This window comes from Astyanax mexicanus, chromosome 12 (genome assembly GCF_023375975.1).
Source record: "Astyanax mexicanus isolate ESR-SI-001 chromosome 12, AstMex3_surface, whole genome shotgun sequence".
Classification (NCBI taxonomy): domain Eukaryota; kingdom Metazoa; phylum Chordata; class Actinopteri; order Characiformes; family Acestrorhamphidae; genus Astyanax; species Astyanax mexicanus.
The window spans coordinates 47,759,825-47,781,033 of record NC_064419.1 but is presented as its reverse complement, the minus strand read 5'-3'; the positions used below and the strand labels follow the sequence as shown (position 1 = coordinate 47,781,033).

General features: G+C 34.8%; 1 protein-coding gene across 1 annotated transcript in view; it reads right to left on the bottom strand.

Annotated features, from left to right (window-relative positions):
• Positions 1-4,655: 4,655 nt before the first annotated feature.
• The window catches only part of slc13a3 (solute carrier family 13 member 3), a 50,761-nt gene continuing 34,207 nt past the window's right edge, over positions 4,656-21,209 (bottom strand). Inside the window, exons 8-13 of the mRNA XM_049486057.1 lie at positions 20,213-20,317; positions 13,285-13,382; positions 10,237-10,349; positions 8,592-8,753; positions 7,116-7,253; positions 4,656-6,593 (exon numbers count right to left, since the gene is read on the bottom strand). Coding sequence (XP_049342014.1) covers positions 6,426-6,593; positions 7,116-7,253; positions 8,592-8,753; positions 10,237-10,349; positions 13,285-13,382; positions 20,213-20,317 — 784 coding nt within the window. The 3' untranslated portion in view covers positions 4,656-6,425. The remainder of the gene's footprint in view (positions 6,594-7,115; positions 7,254-8,591; positions 8,754-10,236; positions 10,350-13,284; positions 13,383-20,212; positions 20,318-21,209) is intronic.

Here is a 21,209-nt window from a genome sequence, read left to right as displayed (position 1 = left end):
TAAAAGTTATACTTATAGTAAAGTGTTAGAAAGTCATTAAGTATGAGGCACAATTGGGTCAAACATTTTTACACAGATGTTAAAGATAAAGATAAAGATTAGATAAAGATAAAATAAAAACAAAATAGGTAGGTTAAATTTTCATTAGTAAAGTTTTATTCAAGAATCAGGTTTTTAAATGAGTTTTATAATACATCTCTGTAAAAAAAAATCAGTTTCTGAATCAGTTTCAATGATTTTGCTATTTATAGGTTTATGTTTGAGTAAAATGAACATTGTTGTTTTATTCTATAAACTACAGACAACATTTCTCCCAAATTCCAAATAAAAATATTCTCATTTAGAGCATTTATTTACAGAAAATGAGAAATGACTGAAATAACAAAAAAGATGCAGAGCTTTCAGACCTCAAATAATGCAAAGAAAACAAGTTCATATTCATAAAGTTTTAAGAGTTCAGAAATCAATATTTGGTGGAATAATCCTGGTTGGTTTTTAATCACAGTTTTTTTCATGCATCTTGGCATCATGTTCTCCTCCACCAGTCTTACACACTGCTTTTGGATAACTTTATGCTGCTTTACTCCTGGTGCAAAAATTCAAGCAGTTCAGTTTGGTGGTTTGATGGTTTGTGATCATCCATCTTCCTCTTGATTATATTCCAGAGGTTTTTAATTTGGTAAAATCAAAGAAACTCATCATTTTTAGGTGCTCTCTTATTTTCTTTTCAAGAGCTGTATACTGTTTAATATACATCAGATAATGTACACTGACAGATTTTACATTAATTCTCTTTTGAGACCATTTAAAGACTTTTTTACTGACCAATCAGATTACTGCATGAGTGCCGGCTGAAGCACAGAGTTCATCCTGTTAAAGGTTAAGTGTTCAGTCAGCAAGTTATAAATGAAAAACTGTACAATCCCTAAATATACAGTAATAAGGAAGTAAATCGTGAACTTCTCTAAACGAAACTGGAAGTGTAGTTCAGTGTTGTTTTTTTACCCAGTTCTTTTATGGTATAATGTAGACATCTGAAGATAACCAGCAAATTAGTGTTAGTGTGTCTTTGCTATCGTAACAACAGGAAAAGTACACCTTGCATGGCTCGAAACACGCTAAAGCATGCACTAATTCCCTTAATTAATCATGGGTGTGGTTAATTTTGGGCTTAACATAAAATCAATCAGAGAGATTGATCACTCTGACTTTAAGAACCCAAAGGATTGCTATTTTAACGGTGCAGCTACCTGGACGAGTCCAACAAATGCTTCTCTTAAAGCAGCGGAAACTGAGCTGCTGGTTGACGCTGTGAAGGAGCTCCAGCAGCTCATTTACGAAAACGGCAATGTTATTTTATTTAGTATTTTGTTTATTGTTGATGTAAAAGTTGTCAAGATAGCAATGAACTTCTGACTGTTGTCAGGGTTGTATTCAGTCAGTGGAGCTCCTGTGTTTTCTCTTACCAAGATAACCAAGCAAAACTCCAGAATTTTACCTGAACCATCAGTGTAGATATATTCAGAAGCTCTGTTACTATTTAAACGATTTAGGAGGAAGGTGTGCAAATATACTGTTGACGGGGTGTAAGATAGCAATAAGCATCGTGATGAACCTTGCGCAGGGTGCGAGCTAGGGCCCTAGTTCAGATACAGCAGATAAGCTCGCCTCTTATCTCCTTATCCTCTGACCCTGCCCACTGCCCCACCCCTTCTCTGGTCTTGTTTTCACAACTCGGGTTCAGTTCTCATACACTCTTAAACCAATACATTTTTAATGACTTTTTCAGGACTTTTCCAGGACTTTTCCATGCCTTCACAGCAAATTTTAAGACCATACGATCCAAGTAAAAACTGGTTATGATAGGCCTGTATCTCACCTAAAATGTATAAAAACACTTTAAAATGTCATGTTTTACCAGCTAAACTACATTTCTGCCTATTTTGCACGTCTTTGCTTTATATATGTGTCTGAAAGAAGCCAGACAGCATTAAATCAGCATTTTTCTCTTTCAATTTTCCAAAACTTTCTGGGTATTTTTATTTTTCCAAAATGTATCCAGGCCTGGAAATTGCTATTTTCAAACTCCATGACTTTTCCAGGTTTTTCATGACCATATAAACCCTGCGGGTTGCCAGGTATAGAACATAATAGCAGGTAAAAAAGCATTCTATAGCCTTGGCATTCTTCTTAAAAGCACCTCAATCTTTAAATATTGGGAGCGTTTGATAGGTGGATATTGCATAGATCCCAGAAGAACTACAAGACAGATACAGAGATGCTAATTCTTGCCAAGCTTCTCTTGAACAGGTTAGCATTTAGCTTCAGCTAAGGTTACCTAAAGTTAGCTAGGTAATTTAGCATAATTTAGCACTAGCCACTAGTGTGTTATTTAAATGTAGGTGAATTTAATTTAACATTGTTATTGTAAGAGTTCTTAAACTTGTTTTGTGCCTGGTCATGTATGTTAAGTGATCTCAATTTGGCAACCCGTGTGAGTTTTATATTTAATTGAATACAAGGGGAGAATGAGAGACGCATGAGAGACAAAACAGACAAAATTATATTATTTTTATTGAATTCACAGTAAAAATGAGCTTTTCTACACATTTGTCAGATATTATACTTTTTTTGTATCTTGCACTGACGTGTAAATATAATTAAAAGTGCACTGATCTTAAAAGTAGTCACTAATTTTAAGACTAATTGTGCTACTTGATAATATACTGTAAATAGTGATGAATGGCTCAGTTCACAGAACAATTAACAATACTAACAATAAAACAAACAATAAACAGAATTAAAATCAAAACATGTACTTTGATCATGAGCAACTCATTAAACTATAGTAAATATTGTATTTGAATAATTTGAATAAACTTCATTATACATTGTTTTTCAAGTCTATACAGATTTTACTTATCACTGCATCAATTTACAGCCAAGTTTACAGGAGAATAATAATAATAATAAAAAATAACTTTAACTTTAAATGAAATAAACAAACAAAAAAAACTTTTAACGATAGATAGATAGATAGATAGATAGATAGATAGATAGATAGATAGATAGATAGATAGATAGATAGATACTTTATTTATCCCGAAGGAAATTTAGGAATGTAAAATTTTAGTCAATGTAAAATTAAAATTAAATTAAAGAAAAATTAAATTAAATTATATTAAAGTAAAATTAAAGAGATTGTTTTCCAAGTCAATTTTGAGCATTTCTATTGGTCCATGATTTAACATCCACAGTTTTTAGTTTTGCCAATTTTGAAAATGCACATAAAAAAGAAAAAAAAAACACCCAAATATCAGAAAAATATATATAAAAGTTAGAACACTATTAAAGCCAAATTGTAAAAAAAAAAATAATACTAAAATTTAAAATAAATTGAAGAAACATGTTGGTAAAGATATTTCAGCCCTCGTTTGGTGAATCACTGTTTATTGTGCCTGACAGCATCTATTAAAACAGACTGTAAAGACAGATTTTGTTTATTTTTGATGCTACATGTAATTTTAAAATTAAACATGATCTAAAGTTTCTTCACATAATTGTAAAGGAGAAAACACAACTTATTTCACAGTATTTTCTGCAAAAAAAAAAAAATCATAAATGTGTTTAATTTTTGGAAAACGTTCAGATGGAAAGAACTGCCAGATACACATTTTTTAAACGCCAAATAGTAAAAAAATTGAAATCTTATAAAAAAAATTTTTTTGCATATAGTGACAAAATGTATTGTAAGATAGTTACTGCAAGATATTTACAAGCAAATACAGTACTGTGCAAAAATGTTTGTAAAACTGATCTGATTGATTGTTTCAGCAGCAAAGAATTTAATTTTACTAAATTAAAACAAAACACTACATTAAAAAAATAATATAATAATAAAATTTAAAGAAATGTTAAGAAACAAATATGTAACACAAAGACACATTTATGTTCACCTGTATTTATCCTATTTTATATTGAGCCAAGGACTGCCCAAGGTATTTCACAGGCAGAAATATGTGCATATATATAAGTGTGTGTGTGTGTGTGTGTATAATGTTCACACAACAGTTAAAAGTGACCCAAATCCTAAACCAAAATACTCTGTAATGAAGTATTTAGGCGCTCTTATCTAGAGAGCTGTTAACTTGCGGTTTCTGCGGCTGGTAACTCCTGATGAGTGCCAGTTCCATCATTATAACATTTTTAATGGTCTTTTTCGTGACTGCACGAAAATGCACCTGGTTAAATGTTCTTTAAATTCTTCTTTTAGATCGACTGACCTTTATTTTTCCTAAAGTATTTTTTTTTTATCTTTATTTAGTTGAGTAGTTGTTTCTTCTCATAATCTGGATTCGAACATTACTCAAATATTCACTATTCACTGTATACCTGTAACTCTACCTCTTCACTACTTTACTTTAACTGATGCTCTCAAACACTTTATTAAGAGACAAGAAATTCAAGTAATTAACTCTTGATGAGTTCAGCACAGCTGTTAACTGAAAGCCTGAATTCCAGGTGACTCTACCTCATAAAGCTGACTGAGAAGCAAGAGGTTTTACTTTAAAGAACCTAAAACATAAAACATATTCTGGTTTGTTTAATACTTTAACACTTTTTTTGTTGACCATATAATTCCGTATATTTTTCTTCATAGTTTGGATGAGTTTAGTAATAATCTACAATGTTGAATGTTTTAATATAATAAAAAAAACACTAAATTTAAGGTGTATCCAAAGTGTCGCATGATATTGTGACACAGGTGTGTTAACTGTGTTTCAGTGTGAACTTAAGCCACTTCAATATGTTAAATATGTTCTCTGTTCCAATAATATTAGAAGGACTGTGTCTCAACTGCTCAGTGTTCCTAATAAATTGGCTAAATGCAGCTAGAGATTAAGGCTGCAGCGTTGAAAGACAAAAAAATCAGTTTAAAGCTGAAAAACATCTGTTTTTAGAATGAGTTTGAACACATTCTCAGTAATAAGTTCAGCTGCAGATACTGGAACTGCTTGAGAGCTCCTGTGATGCTGGAGAAGATGAAACTGAAACTTCACGTGAAGCTCTGCTGCTCTTCAACTGATCTTTAACAGACCAGTCATTGATACAATTCACATTAAAACGACAGTGTGAACAGACTAAAATCCACATCTTATTTAGGCCACATTTACCCGCTGTGTGAACGTAATTTAAGACTGAAAGCCCTGAATAAACTGCTGCATAACCTCCTATGTCCTTTGCTCTACACACTGAGTATCACAGCCGGATTTACAGAAATAAGAAACACTCTGAGAGGGAAGTAAAACTCGGAACTGCACCGACAAGATAACTGATGAGCAGAGTAACGGGGAAGGAATGCAGAAGTAGCATCCGATAAACAGGTGTCAACAAAATCAACGAAAACAAAAACAGCATGGTGTTTAAAACTGGTTATTCAGCAGGGCTTTAAAAAGAAAACACTAAATAAAAAAAAATACAAAATAAATAAATAAAACATTTTTACGAATTAAAATTAATGCAGCAAAATTCAGACTGTTGCAGTTACACACGCAGCTCTGGTAACAATGAAAAGATCACTTCATTTTCTGAATCAGTTTCTCTGATTTGGCTTTTTATAGGTTTATGTTTGAGTAAAATGAACATTGTTGTTTTATTCTAACTTTATAACTTTATGCTGCTTTACTCCTGGTGCAAAAATGCAAGCAGTTCAGTTTGGTGGTTTGATGGCTTGTGATCATCCATCTTCCTCTTGATTAAATTATAGTTTTTTTTTTATTTGGTAAAATCAAAGAAACTCATCATTTTTAAGTGGTCTCTTATTTTTTTATATTTTTTGCAGAGCCGTATATTTGCATATATTTCAGATATATAGTTTCTGTTTCAGGCACTAGAGGGCAGTGTTCTACAGGTTTAAGTATATAAGGCCACTTTACTAAACCTGAGTGAGCAACAAGTATCAAAATAAACAATTTTCATCACGAAAAATACAAAGGCCAAGATTTCCATGCTTTTTGTCCTTCCTGTGTTATAATATTAAGTTTTTTATGCATATTTTGTTCATTAGGTAATGTGCTACACAATTACACCTGTCTTTAAACAATGTTCACGAGTGCTGCAGACTTCTGCACAGTACTGTATATAAAATATTATATATTTATATATATATATGTATTTTTGGCATAAGGCACCGGAAACCAAGTTTAATAACCTTGAGTTTTGTAATTCTTGATTATGTGTATAGCAGTATTGTATTGAAAAAAATATCTTATATATAAATATATATAAATATATCTTTTTTGCATAAGGCACAGACTGGTTCTGCTATGTTCCATTATGTGTGAAGGAGAATTCTTAGTGTATATATGGGTGTGTATATATATATATATATATATTGTGTATGTGTGTGTGTGTGTATATTAATGTTATCCAGTACTATTAAATGCTAGTACAGCAGATAGAGGCTCTGTAGAGTTAAGGGGGCGGGCCCAGTCCGGGTAGGCGTGTAAAGTGAACATGTGCAGACCCCACGTGTTCATCGCCAGAGACACACACAGAATACCCAGGATGTTCATCATAAATCCTGTCTTCACCTGTAAAAACAGCAGCAGGAGGATGTTTATCAGAACTCCTGCCGTCTCCCGAGCTCTCGCTCTGCATTTATACACAACTTTTACACAAAATATCCCCCAGAAACTCCACTAACTCAGCCAGTAACTGAGGAATGCAGGGGGGAAATGCCAAAACACATTTTTCTAAAAGCCATAATGACTATAATAATGTTAAAATATTAAAATGTTAATGTTGATAATATAATTTGGGATTTTTGCACTAGGCTGTTTCCTGTGTGCAGGTGTGATGGATCACAGTATAAACCAATAGGGAGTCAGAATGGTATATGTTTATACTTCTCTACATCCAATCACAATCAGATTCACTCTATCTGGATGGAGAGATTTATCTGGATAGGGGTTTTATTGAACGATGAGAAGCCGGAATGAAAACCAGCTGAAATTAAACAGGAGTAACGAGGCTGTTTTTATTAAAATGTAAGGAGGAGAAAGTTCAGATAATTATGTGAATAATTATATTAAATAAATTTAATCTGAGCTCACCATGTCTTTGACCATGAGATGTCCTGAAGCGAAGGCGATGGAATTGGGCGGAGTGGAAACAGGAAGCATGAATGCGTACGAGCAGCCAACCGTAGCTGGAATCATGAAGTAAAGGGGGTGGACCTTCACTCGGATGGCCTATAAACAAACAACAATAGAATAAAAACAATAGAAAAAGAGTAGAAATGTTATTTTTTAATGATTCTGCTTTTGAAGAACATTTAGTTTTACTGTTACCTGCATACATTTGTATTAGGCCTTCTATATATTAGTTAATTAGCTAATAGCCTTTTTTTATTCAATAAATATTTAAAAAAAGAAAAAAAAAAGGTTTACTAAAGATACCACAAATATTCTGTCAAAGAAACATACAAAACTCAAAGTCAATGAGAAAATCTTTAAAAACAGGTATTTCAGTCCCTTTTTGAAAATATTTAAACCTATCAACCTTTATTTTCACTCTTTAATACACTGAACAACTTAAAAGTACTGAAAAATAAATTTTAATTTTAATTAAAATCAATGTTTTAATCAGGTTAGCTAAAATAATGAACTTAAAAACAAAACAAGCAAACAATATAAGATTTAATTAAGAAGAAATAAAACAATTCAAAATAAAAACATAATAGGACAGACAAATAATTAAAGCAATAGAATACAGAGATAAAGAATTGGAATAATAAAATATAAACAAAAAAAAAGAAAGAGAGGTCGACAAAAAATGAAGAAGTAGCTAAAATAACACCAAGATTATAAAGAAAGTTAGTGACAGAAATAAAATAAAAGCTAAAACAGACATACAATAAATAAAAGGATTAATTAAAGGAAATAAAAAAGGTAAAATGCCAAAAATAAGAGGAATAAAATTAATAAAAGGATTAAATGAATGTATCAAATAAATAAATAGAAAAGACTAAAAGATAATACAGAATTAAAATGACAAAATAAATAAAATAAACAAAAGGTAAATGAAAAAAATAAAAAACTAAAATAGTTACCGTCTGTTTGAAGGTGGTTAGAAACTATGTTTTTAAACTAAATTTAAAATAATTTAGTGACTCCTTTGAATCAAAGATGAACCGAAAGTACCCATTGTTCTTATAGAATATTCTAATTTTTTGAGACACTAATTTTTGGGTTTTCATTGGCTGTAAGCTTCATAATCATCAACAATAAAAGAAATAAACTCTTAAAATAGATCACTCTGTGTGTTTAATACAGCTATATAATATATGAGTTTCACATTCTGAACTGAATTACTGAAATAAAGTAACTTTTTTTCAATGATATTCTCATTTTTTGAGATGCACCTGTATGTACAGGTAGTGTACAGGTAGTTGACTCTATATGGAGTAAGGACGTATTTGGGACACAGCCAGAAATATGCACGATTTATGACGTTTTCAGTAAACCTGGATATAGATGGACTGGGTATAAAGAGGATGATTAAAAATGTGAATAAATGTGATCACACACCAGTTCAGCGATGACTGGGAGGAAGATGATGATGGTGGCTGTGTTACTGGCGAACTCAGTAAAGCAGGCGATGAAGGCGGTGATCAGAATGACGGCTACAGCAGGAGGAACCTGAGCGAGGGGCTGTAAATGCCCTCCGATCCAGGCAGCCAGACCCGACTCCTGCAGCAGAGCAAACAAACAGAGAGTTAATGTTAAATACAGGCTAGAGTATTACTACAACATCCATAAACCAGTGATTTAACCATATACAGCACTGCAAAAATAAAAAGACCACTTTAAAATGATCAGTTTCTCTGATTCTGCTATGTATAGGTTTATGTTTGAGTAAAATGAACATTGTTGTTTTATTCTATAAACTACAGACAACATTTCTCCCAAACTCCAAATTAAAATATTGTAATTTAAAGGCTTTTATCTACAGAAAATGAGAAACGACTGAAATAACAAAAAAAAAAAAAGATGCAGAGCTCTCAGACCTCAAATAATGCAAAGAAAACAAGTTCATATTCATAAAGTTTTAAGAGTTCAGAAATCAATATTTGGTGGAATAATCCTGGTTTTTAATCACAGTTTTTTTCATGCATCTTGGCATCATGTTCTCCTCCACCAGTCTTACACACTGCTTTTGGATAACTTTATGCTGCTTTACTCCTGGTGCAAAAATTCAAGCAGTTCAGTTTGGTTTGATGGCTTGTTATCATCCATCTTCCTCCATCTTCCCCACAGGACACTACCTTACAGGACACTACCTTACAGGACACTGCTTTACAGGACACTACCTCACAGGGCACTGCCTCACAGGACACTGACTTACAGGACACTGACTCACACAGCATTGACTCACAAGATACTACCTTTCAGGACACTGCCTCATACAAAACTACCTTACAGGACACTACCTTACAGGACACTGCCTCATACAAAACTACCTTTTAGAACACTACCTTACAGGACACTGCCTTATATGAAACTACCTTACAGAAAACTTCCTTACAGGACACTGCTTTACAGGACACTACTTTACAGGACACTATCTTACAGGGCACTGCCTCACAGGACACTTACTCACACGGCATTGACTCACAAGATACTACCTTTCAGGACATTGCCTCACAGGACACTGCCTCATACAAAACTGCCTTACAGGACACTGACTCACAGTACACTACCTTACAGGACACTGCCTCATACAAAACAAACTTACAGGACACTACCTTACAGGACACTGCCTCATATGAAACTACCTAACAGAAAACTTCCTCACAGAACACTACCTCAAATGACACTACCTCACAGGACATTATCTCACTGGACCCAACCTCACAGGATACTGACTAACAGGACACTACCTCACATGACATTGCCTCATACAAAACTACCTTACAGAGCACTGAATCAAAGGACATTACAGGACACTAGCTCTTACGAGACTACCTTACAGGACACTAGCTCACAGGACAATGCCTCACAGGCCGCTGCCTCTGATTGGCCGGTTTGAGGGTGGGATGGTATGCTATGTGAGTTCACACCCAGCAGTAACATACACTTATATATTTACCCTCCTGCAGATAAGAGATACGCTGATTGTGAAACCAGCTGTAAACGAGACTGAAGGTAAAGCAGGTAAATCAGGTAAATTTACCTCACAGCCTTTAGCCATGGCGAAACCGCCCCCCAGCAGCAGGATAATGTTCCACGGGACACACTCCTGAACCCTCTTCCAGGACAGCAGGGGAACGTAGGGAGTGTTGGAGGCTGTGGAGAACAGCAACTAATTAATAACCAGTCAGGTATTAAGGAGCAGTAAAGCCACGACGATTAATTAAAGAGTATAAGAGAGTTAGTGGTGCTAACCAGCTGCGGTTAGCTGCATAACCAGAGGTGGTTAGCAGCATAGCCAGCTGCAGGACTGGCTAGTGATGGTAACCGTGGATGGGTAGCCCGGCTAACAGTGTCTGGCTAGTGCTGCTAACCGTGGCTGGGTAGCCTGGCTAACCGTGGCTGGCTATGCTGCTAAACGGGTCTAGGTTAGCGCTGCTAATCATGGCTGAGTAGCACTGCTAACCATGGCTGGCTATGCTGCTAACAGTGGCTGGGTAGCCTGGCTAACCGGGCTGGCTAGCGCTGCTAACCATAGCTGGCTATGCTGCTAACCGGGTCTGGGTATCCCGGCTAACTGTGACTGACTAGCACTGCTAACCGAGTCTGGTTAGAAATGCTAATCGTGGCTGAGAAGTGCTGCTAACCGCAGCTGGCTATGCTGCTAACCACGGCTGGTTATGCAGCTAACCGCAGCTGGGTAGTGCTGCTAACCGCTGCTGGCTATGCAGCTAACTGCAGCTGGGTAGCCTGGCTAATTGTGACTGGCTATGCAGGTATCCGCAGCTGGCTATTCAGTTAACCGCGACTGGCTATGCTGCTAACCGAGGTTATCGTATTAGTATAAGTCAGGAAAAACATTTTAATTATTTTTAACTATCAAAAAATTCTAAATATGGTGCAAAAATAAGAACTTTCAGACAATTAAAGTAGGTTTTAAAGGATTTAACTTTTAAATGGCAGTGTAGGACGTACAGTACCAGTCAAAAGATGAACACATCTTCTAATTTAATGTTTTTTTTTTTCTCTACATAGTAAATGAATAGAGAAGTGATCTATCAGATTATGAAGGAACACATAAGGAATCATGTAGTAACTTAAAAACAGTGTTAAACAAACCAAAATACTCTGTGAAGACGCATTTAGATGCTCTTATCTGGGGAACTCTGATAAACGTATCCTGAACAACAGAGGAAATTCTTGCTTTTCCTTTTTTTGGGACAGTCCTGATGAGTGCCAGTTCCATCACTGTAACATTTTTGATGGTCTTTGTTGCAGTGAATGCACTTGAGGATACTTTTAAAGTTTTTGAAATTGACTCTCAGATTGACCGACCTTCATTTTTTCTTAAAGTATTGTTTTTTTACTTAGTTAAGTAGTTCTTGCTTCTCATAATATGGATTAGAACATTGTCTGAAAGGTTAAATGTACTAAAATAAGAAGTCTGGATCAGAAGAAATATACAGAAGTCTGGAGAGCAGGTTCTAAACTCTACAGTGGGAGAGTGGGACACATTTTTGAGAGATTACAGTAATCTGTCAGAACAGTGGCTCTACAGTGTGTGCTTTCAGCAGGACACTAAGCTAAGCTAAATCATTAACATTCCACATCTTATTTACTGTGCACCACAACACTTCCCTCCGACAGCACAGTTAAACAACACCCAGAGACCCACAGCACAGCCCACTGCAGACACTGGGATCTACCTGTGGAAAATTACAGAGTCAGCAGAGCAGTGGAGCACTCTGTGAAGCTTTATACATACAGGGTCCTATTTTAGTGATCTGTAACTGAGTAATAAACTGTGCATGTGCAGCTTCATTTAGAGTGTGTCTGTGTGTCTTTGCTATCATAACGACAGGAAAAGAACACCTTGCACATCTCAAAACGCACAAAAGCCATGTAATTTTGGGTTTAACATGAAATAAACCAATCAGAGTGTTGTCACCTGGAATTCAGGCATTCAGTTAACAGCTGTGCTGAACTCATCAAGAGTTAATTACTTGAATTTCTTGTCTCTTAATAAAGTGTTTGAGAGCATCAGTTAAAGTAAAGTAGTGAAGAGGTAGAGTTACAGGTATACAGTGAATAGTGAATATTTGAGTAATGTTCTAATCCAGGTTATGAGAAGAAAGAACTACTTTATCCCCGCAAAGACCATCAAAAACATTATAATGATGAAACTGGCTCTCATCAGGATAACAGAATGTTCTGTGATGTCATGGAATGTTGTGTATGACACGTTCTGTGATGTCACATAAGGTTCTTTGATGTCACAGAATGTTCTGTCTCTTTTGATACTCTCTCATTAGTTGTATTGTATTAATACTAAACTCATCCAAACTATTAACAAAGACATATGTCACAGAACGTTCTGTATGACATGTTCTGTGATGTCATGGAATGTGCTGGGATGTCATGGACTGTTATGTATGACATGTTCTGTGATGTCATGGAATGTGCTGGGATGTCATGGACTGTTATGTATGACATGTTCTGTGATGTCACAGAATGTTTGTGACGAGAAGCAAGAACTACTCAACTAACTAAAAAAATGAAAGTCAATCAATATGAAAACAAGGATTTCAAGATCTTTGAAAGTTTACTTATGTGCAGTCACCGCAAAGACAATCAAATAAATTAAAATGATGGAACTGGCTCTCATCAGGATAGCGGAATGTTCTGTGATGTCACAGAACGTTCTGTGATGTCATGGAATGTGCTGTGATGTCATGGAATGTTCTGTGACGAGATGCAAGAACTACTCAACTAACTAAAGGAAAAAATTAAGGTCAATCAATATGAAAACAAGGATTTTAAGAACTTTGAAAGTTTACAGTAACTGCAAAGACAATCAAAAATATTAAAATGATGGAACTGGCACGCATCAGGACCAACCCAGAAAAGGAAGAGCAAGAGTTTTATCAGAGTTACCCCAGATTAGAGCACCTAAAAGCTTCTTCACAGAGTATTTTGGTTTGTTTAACACTTTTTAGTTACTACATGATTCCTTATGTGTGAAGTTGCTCTGGTCTGAGATCAGTAGAGGGTTATACGGGTTCATGGATCTGGTCTGAACTGGAGCTCTGACCTCGGGGGTTGAACCACCAGCTGAGCGAGGGACGCTCAGACGGAAAGAAGAAGAGGATGGAGATGATGATGACTCCGGTCACGGCGTCTGACACGTACCTGCAGCCATGAGACAAACAGAACAGGAAGAAAGAGATAAATAAAAAATTTAATTTATTGTGAAAGTCTCTTTTATTATCTGAACATCTCCTGTCCATCAGAACATGTTATTAGACTGCTGTTTCAGGTTCAGTCTGATTATCCATTAACCGCAGACTCTATTACTGTCTGTCTCCTGCTCATCTCCAGACGGGTGGATGGTGTTGGTGATGATCTGTGAGGTAATAGATTGAGTGTATATCTGAGTTATCAGCTGGATTAGTTATAATGGAGGAGATTAGCTGAAAATAGGTAATAAACTGGGTCTTTGTTCAGAACTTCTTTATTCTGGTTAATCTCATTATACAGCCTGCTGTTCTCCACTGCTGCTACAGCTGAGGCTCCTGCAGGGCCAGATCACAGAGTTCAATCTCTCTCTCCCTCTCTCTCTCTCTCTCCTTTTTTTTCTCTCCTTCTATTTCTCTCTCTCGCTCTCTACCTCACTCTCTCGCTCTCTATTTCTCTCTCTCTACCTCACACTGTCTCTCTCTATTTCTCTCTACATATTTATCTCTCCCCTTCACTATATGTCTATATTTCTCTCTCTCTTTCACTCTCTCCCCCTCTCTATTTCTCTTTCTCCTTCGCTATCTCTCTATTTTTCCTTTGTTATCTCTGTCTCTATTTCTCTCCCTGTCTCCTTTATTATATCTCTCTCTATTTCTCTTTCAATCTTTTCTTCACTATCACTCTTTCTATTTCTCTCTTTATCTCTCTTTCTCTTTCTCTATCCCATTCTCCTCCATGTCTCTCTCTATTTCGCTTTCTCCTTCATTATATCTCTCTATTTCTCTTTCTCCTTCATTATATCTCTCTATTTCTCTTTCTCCTTCATTATCTCTATCTATTACTCCTTTGTTATCTCTCTGTCTCTATTTCTCTCCCTGTGTCTCCTTTATTATATCTCTCTCTATTTCTCTTTCTATCTCTCCTTCACTCTCTCTCTTTTCTCTTTCAATCTTTTCTTCACTATCACTCTTTCTATTTCTCTCTTTATCTCTCTTTCTCTTTCTCTATCCCATTCTCCTCCATGTCTCTCTCTATTTCGCTTTCTCCTTCATTATATCTCTCTATTTCTCTTTCTCCTTCATTATATCTCTCTTTTTCTCTTTCAATCTTTTCTTTACTATCTCTCTATTTCTCCTTTGTTATCTCTCTGTCTCTATTTCTCTCCCTGTGTCTCCTTTATTATATCTCTCTCTATTTCTCTTTCTATCTCTATCTCTCCTTCACTCTCTCTCTTTTCTCTTTCAATCTTTTCTTCACTATCACTCTTTCTATTTCTCTCTTTATCTCTCTTTCTCTTTCTCTATCCCATTCTCCTCTATGTCTCTCTCTATCTATTTCTCCTTCCCCTTCACTATCTCTCTCTAGAACTCCTTCACTGTCTCTTTCTCTGTATTTCTCTTTCTCCTTCCTTATCTGTTTCTCCTTCATTATATCTCTATATTTCTCTCTCTCCCTTTCTCTCCTTCACTATGCCTCCCTTTCTCTCTTTCTACTTCTCTTTCTCCATTATCTCTCTCTATCCCTCTCAATCTCTCCTTTGCTATCTCTCTATTTCTCCTTTACTGTGTCTCTTTATTTCTCTTTCTCCTTCACTATCTGAAGCTTTTTATTTCTCTCTCTTTCTCTCCTTCATTATCTCTCTCTCTATTTCTCCTTCACTATCACTCTGTCTATTTCTATTTTATCTCTCCTTCATTATCTCACTCTATTTTTTCTTTCAGTCTTTTCTTTACTATTGCTCTATTTTTCTTTCTCCATCACTTTCTCTCTCTTTCTCTCAATTTCTTTTTCCCCTTCACTCTCTATTTCTCTCTCTAAACCTCCTTCACTATCACTCTCTCTATTTCTATCTTTATCTCTCTTTCACTTTCTCTCTCTTTATCCCACTCTCCTCATTCTGTCTCTTTCTCGAGATTTCTCTTTCTCCTTCATTATCTGTTTCTCCTTCACTATATCTCTATATTTCTCTCTCTCCCTTTCTCTCCTTCACTATGTCTTCCTCTCTCTCTTTCTTTCTCCACTATCTCTCTCTCTATCTCTCTCAATCACTCCTTTGCTATCTCTCTCTATTTCTCTCTTTCTCCTTCACTATCTCACTACATTCAAAATAGCTTTTTTTTTCTCTCTCTTTCTCTCCTTCATTATCTCTCTCTATATTTCTTTCTATCTCTCCTTTATTATCTCTATTTCTTTTTTATATTTTCTTCACTATTGCTCTATTTCTCTTTCTAACTCTCATTGACTATCTCTCTCCCTCTCTTTATTTCTCTTTCTCTTTCACTATCTCTCAATTTCTCTCTCTATCTCTCATTTACTATTGCTCTCTCTATTTCTCTACTTCTCATTCTCTGTAACTATCTTTACCTCTATTTCTCTTGTTTCTTCTTCTCTCTCTCTCTCTTTCTTGCTCTCTCTCTCTCTCTATTTCTCTCTCTTTCATTATCTCTTACACTCTCTCTATTTTTTCTTTCTCCTTGACAATATCTCTTTCTATTTCTCTTTCCCCTTCACTATCTCTCTCTTTTTCTCTCTATTTCTCTATTTCTCTTTCTCCTTTGCAATCTCTCTATATTTCTCATTCTTCTTTACAATCTTTCTCCCCCTCTTTCTTTATTTTCTCTTTCTCCTTCACTATCATTCCCTCTATTTCTCTCTCTATCTTACCTTGTAAAGGGTATAATATACAGTAGGACCCTTTCAGTGTTCTGGAGAGAGCTCTCCTCTGATATCAACACCGTATCAACACTGATAGAGAAAGAAACACCTTCTCAGGTCTTAAGCTGACATCATGACAGAGGAATTTCCTGCTGGAAAATAAAAGCTCGTCCTCTAACCCTGCTGGACATTATCTCTTTTAAGAATATCAACGGCTCGTATTCACAGAGCTAAGGCCAGAACTGTGAGGAGATGATGGAAGGATGTTTTCTTCTACAGCTTTATTATATAACATTGATCATACTGCCGCCTTCTTTTTACAAAGACAAGATAACAAGCACTAATAGCCTCTTCACAGCCCATAATTATCAGCGCTGCCATAGATACTGTGTTTTTTATCTCTATTAAAGCGGAGGATCTTTATTTCCACGTCTCTGAGATGAGAGTCTCTATCAGAGTAAATCAGGCAGAGAGAGCGCAGACCGACACCCTGCAGTCAGAGAAAGGTCAGAATATCGGAAACACTGAGTCGAGGGAGACTCGCCCGGATCCCTGCACCTACCTGTCTCTCTGCATTAGTGTGATGGAAGAGCTGGGGGGGCGGGGGCTTCTCTGATATACTGACGGATCTGTTTTAGTGATCTATAGTAGAGTTTAGATTTGGCCCAAAACCCGACCCGCCCCATAAACTGTTATTATGAGCCCGAGCCCGATTTAAACCCCACAGTTTGTTAGTAAGTAAAACATTAAAACGGAGCTTTTTAACAACATTTTAGGGCTGTTTCAATCAGCGAAATCTGTTCTGAATTATGTTAATTATTATTGCAACACTGAAGAAGCATAGACCTATTATTGTTTAATAGAAATGTAACATAGGTAAAGAATATAAAATACTTTCGAACCAAAAAAAAACTTTTTATATTGAGCTCATAGCTTAAATACAAAAAGCATAAAAAAACAGCAATACGGCTATACACTGCACAATCATTAAACCCAAATACACCAGCAACAATAATATAATTTACAATGACTTTCCTCCACTCTAATATAATAAACAAGGTTTAAGAATATAAAACACTTTCTGAACAAACAAACATTTTAATATTTAGCATATAACCTAAAACCCACAAAAAAACAGCTATATTTATAACATTATTATAACCTGAGCAACTTTTTTTTTTAAATCACAGTTTGATTTGTTACTTTGCTATATTGTGATGATCATGCTTTATATTTAAATACAATTCAAATAGCATTAAAAAACTGACGCCTACATCACAGACCATTTCCTTTAGCCCGGAAAGTCTGAAGTATTGTGGATTATTTTGCATAATCAAAAAACTTTACCTTAAACATTTTCTTTGAGTTTCTATGATTTTAGCAAATTGAAAACCTCTGGAATATAATCAAGAGGAAGATGGATGATCACAAGCCATCAAACCACCAAACTGAACTGCTTGAATTTTTGCACCAGGAGTAAAGCAGCATAAAGTTATCCAAAAGCAGTGTGTAAGACTGGTGGAGGAGAACATGATGCCAAGATGTATGAAAAAAACTGTGATTGAAAACCAATCAGGATTATTCCACCAAATATTGATTTCTGAACTCTTAAAACTTTATGAATATGAACTTGTTGTTTTCTTTGCATTATTTGAGGTCTGAAAGCTCTGCATCTTTTTTTGTTGTTATTTCAGCCATTTCTCATTTTCTGTAAATAAATGCTCTAAATGAGAATATTTTTATTTGTAATTTGGGAGAAATGTTGTCTGTAGTTTATAGAATAAAACAACAATGTTCATTTTACTCAAACATATCCTCCTGAGACCCGAACGTTTCCTTTGTGTTCATTCTTCTAGCTATTTAAGATTAGTAGGACTTAAAACTAGCTTAAAAACGAAACTGTATTTTTGCAAAAAACAAGTTATTGTACAAAAACATCGTTCTCATATGGGACAGCAGTTTATTTTAACATATAACATTTATCTTTGACATTTGTGATCAGTAGGACCCAATTTGTCCAAAAACTAATTTTAGCTTTCTACACTAAAAAAAAAAGTTTTAAACATAAAATTCAATGCAAATTTTCACCAAGTCTATGTTTCTGTCTGGACTGGCTGTAGAAACTTTTGACTGGGATTCCCATCATCTTGTTTTTTATAATCAATTAATTGTAACGTCATGTGACCACTAGTGTCTCCATATAAGGCCAATGGGTCAATACTTATATATAATATATAAAATTATCATGGTGCACAGAAGCAGATATGTATTGTCCTCATACGAGGACGCAGGGTTTAAGAGAATATACCTATAAATAGCAAAATCAGAGAAACTGATTCAGAAACTGAAGCGCTCTCTTCATATTTTTTCCCAGAGCTGTATATATATATATATATATATATATATATATATATATATCATATATCATATATAATGATAAATATGCTGCACTATTCATAAACAGGTGGTGGTAAAATAAAGAAACAAACATTTACAAAATATTCAGCTGTGTCTCGCTATCCTCCACTGCTGCTACTATTAGCGTAATTGCGCTAATAACACATTTAATGGTTATATAATGTAGGTTAGAGCCTCGTTCCCGGTGGTTTATTAGCGTTTACTCTTCAGTGTGTTTTAGAGTGATATGAAAACGTTCAGGCTTTTGTCTGAGGAAAACACAGAGCCTCAGAGGTCATGTTTTAATCATTTCACTCCCTTTAACAGGGAATAATCACACGGCAGAAAATAGAGAAAAGAGCACAAACGTGCGTCATATATATTACAATATAATAAAGCTATTTATTTTCTGTGTGCCCTTAAAATACTGCCTTCAGCAATATAAACAATAGAAGCCACAGACGTCTGTATAAAATGGTAAATATTGTAGTTAAATAAAATATATACATACAAATGTAATAGTGTAATAGTGTTTTCTGTGTGCTGGTATTTTGTGACCTTTATGGATCTTTTAACTCAATAATGCAGTTCTACACAGCACCAGTCAAAAGTTTGGAGACCTTCTCTTATTCAGTGTTTTTCTTTATTTCTTTATTTTATTTATTTAATGAAAACGATTAAGGGACAGATATGGAATTGTGTAGTAATTCAGGACACTGTGAAAAGCAGCGCATCTCAATGAATTTGAATATCATTGAAAAGTTACTTTTTATTTCAGTAATTCAGTTGAAAATGTGAAACTCATATATTATACAGATGTATTAAACACAGAGTGATCTATTTTAAGAGTTAATTTATTATACTGTGGATGATTATGAAGCTTACAGCCAATGAAAACCCAAAAATCAGTGTCTCAGAAAATTAGAATAATATATAAGATCAATTGGTACTTTTGGCAGTGTGGGCAGTGTGCCAAGTCCTGCTGGAAAATGAAATCCGAGTCTCCATAAAAGTTTTTCTCAGCAGAGGGAAGAAGCATGAAGTGCTGTAAGTGCTGATTTTGTGAGAAAACAAAACTGCACTGACTTTAGACTTGATAATAAAACACAGTGGATCAACACCAGCAGATGACAGACATGTCTCTCCAAACCATCACTGATCATCAGTACATTTTACATTTCATTTAAAGTAAATGAAGGGATCAGAGTCTGGAGGAAGAGTGGAGAGACACACCGTCCAAACTGCTCGAGGTCTAGTGTGAAGTTTCCACCAATCAGTGATGGTTTGGAGAGACATGTCAGTGTTTATGGAGATGCGGATTTCATTTTCCAGCAGGACTTGGCACAATGCCCACACTGCCAAAAGTAGCAGTTGGTCTTATATAATATTATATATATGAATATAATATAATATAATATAATATATGTAATATATGAATTTTACATTCTGAACTGAATTACTGAAATAAAGTAACTTTTCAAAAATTTTTTTTTAGATTCTTAAAGAATATAAAATATATAAAAAATATTTCTGGTTTGTTTAATACTTTTTCTTACTAAATAATTCCACACATGTCCCTGTATAGCTTTAATATAGTCTTTAATATTAAATTTACAATGTAAGAGTGAAGAGGTGTGTGTTTAAACTTTTGACTGGGTTTAAACATTTTTACACTTTTATATAAGTAAAAGTTTAATTTACAGCATTAGTGTTTTTAACAGACTTCTTACCCTTTGTTGAAGAGTACGGACCACCCTGTGACAAATTTGGGGTCTCTGGTGAAGAGGAGGATGGCGAATAGAATGAAGAAGAAAGAGATGGATCCTTCAGCAAAACTAAAAAAGAGGAGAAAAACAAATAAAATATATATTTATAGAAGTAGGTTATGAGGTGAAATAGCTGAGAGTTAACGCAATTTTAACTAATTTAGACTTATCTGACAGAGTTAAATATTTCAGTATTGACCCCAATAAACCCAATAAATACTGTCCGATTTAAGTAAACTCCGCCCAATTAAACTCATTATTTGTATAATTGTTGTGTCCTCCCCACTTCTTACCTACCATCAGTGTGTAGTCTTGCCCACCAGAACTATCTTTCATAGGGTTTTCTATTATATTTTACATAAATGTTGTTTGCCAGGCCAACGTGTTGTAGGCTATAAGAGCAAGTTACCATCTTATGTACTGTAAATTGTGACAAAGTTCCTATACAATGTAAAAATACACTGACAGGTTGTAAGCAGGGATGTTTTATTGTGTATTAGAAACCAAAAACACAAACTAACCTCAATAGTCAATAGTATCAATTGACTAATCTTCTTCTAATTTATTTTTTAACTCTTTTCAGTGTTAGTGTAACAATTTAGGGACTTAAACACATGCAATTGTGAGTTACAAAAAATGTTGGCAGCGTGTTTTAAAAGTGTTGATTTAACTCCAAAGAGGAGTGTGAAGCTACAGTATATAAACTCTGATAAAGAGTTGAAATCAACACTGACGCTGTGTACATAATTTAAATATGAAGTTCAAAATATGGGGCAAAATATACATATCTAAGTTAAATACATACATATTCTGGTTTGTTTAAAACTTTTTTTGTTTACTAAATAATTCCATAGGTTTTTCTTAATAGTTTGAATGAAAAGCATTTTAAAATAATAAAAAAAAACACTAATTTTATTTAAGGTGTGTGTCCAAACTTTTGACTGGTACTGTAGTTCACATA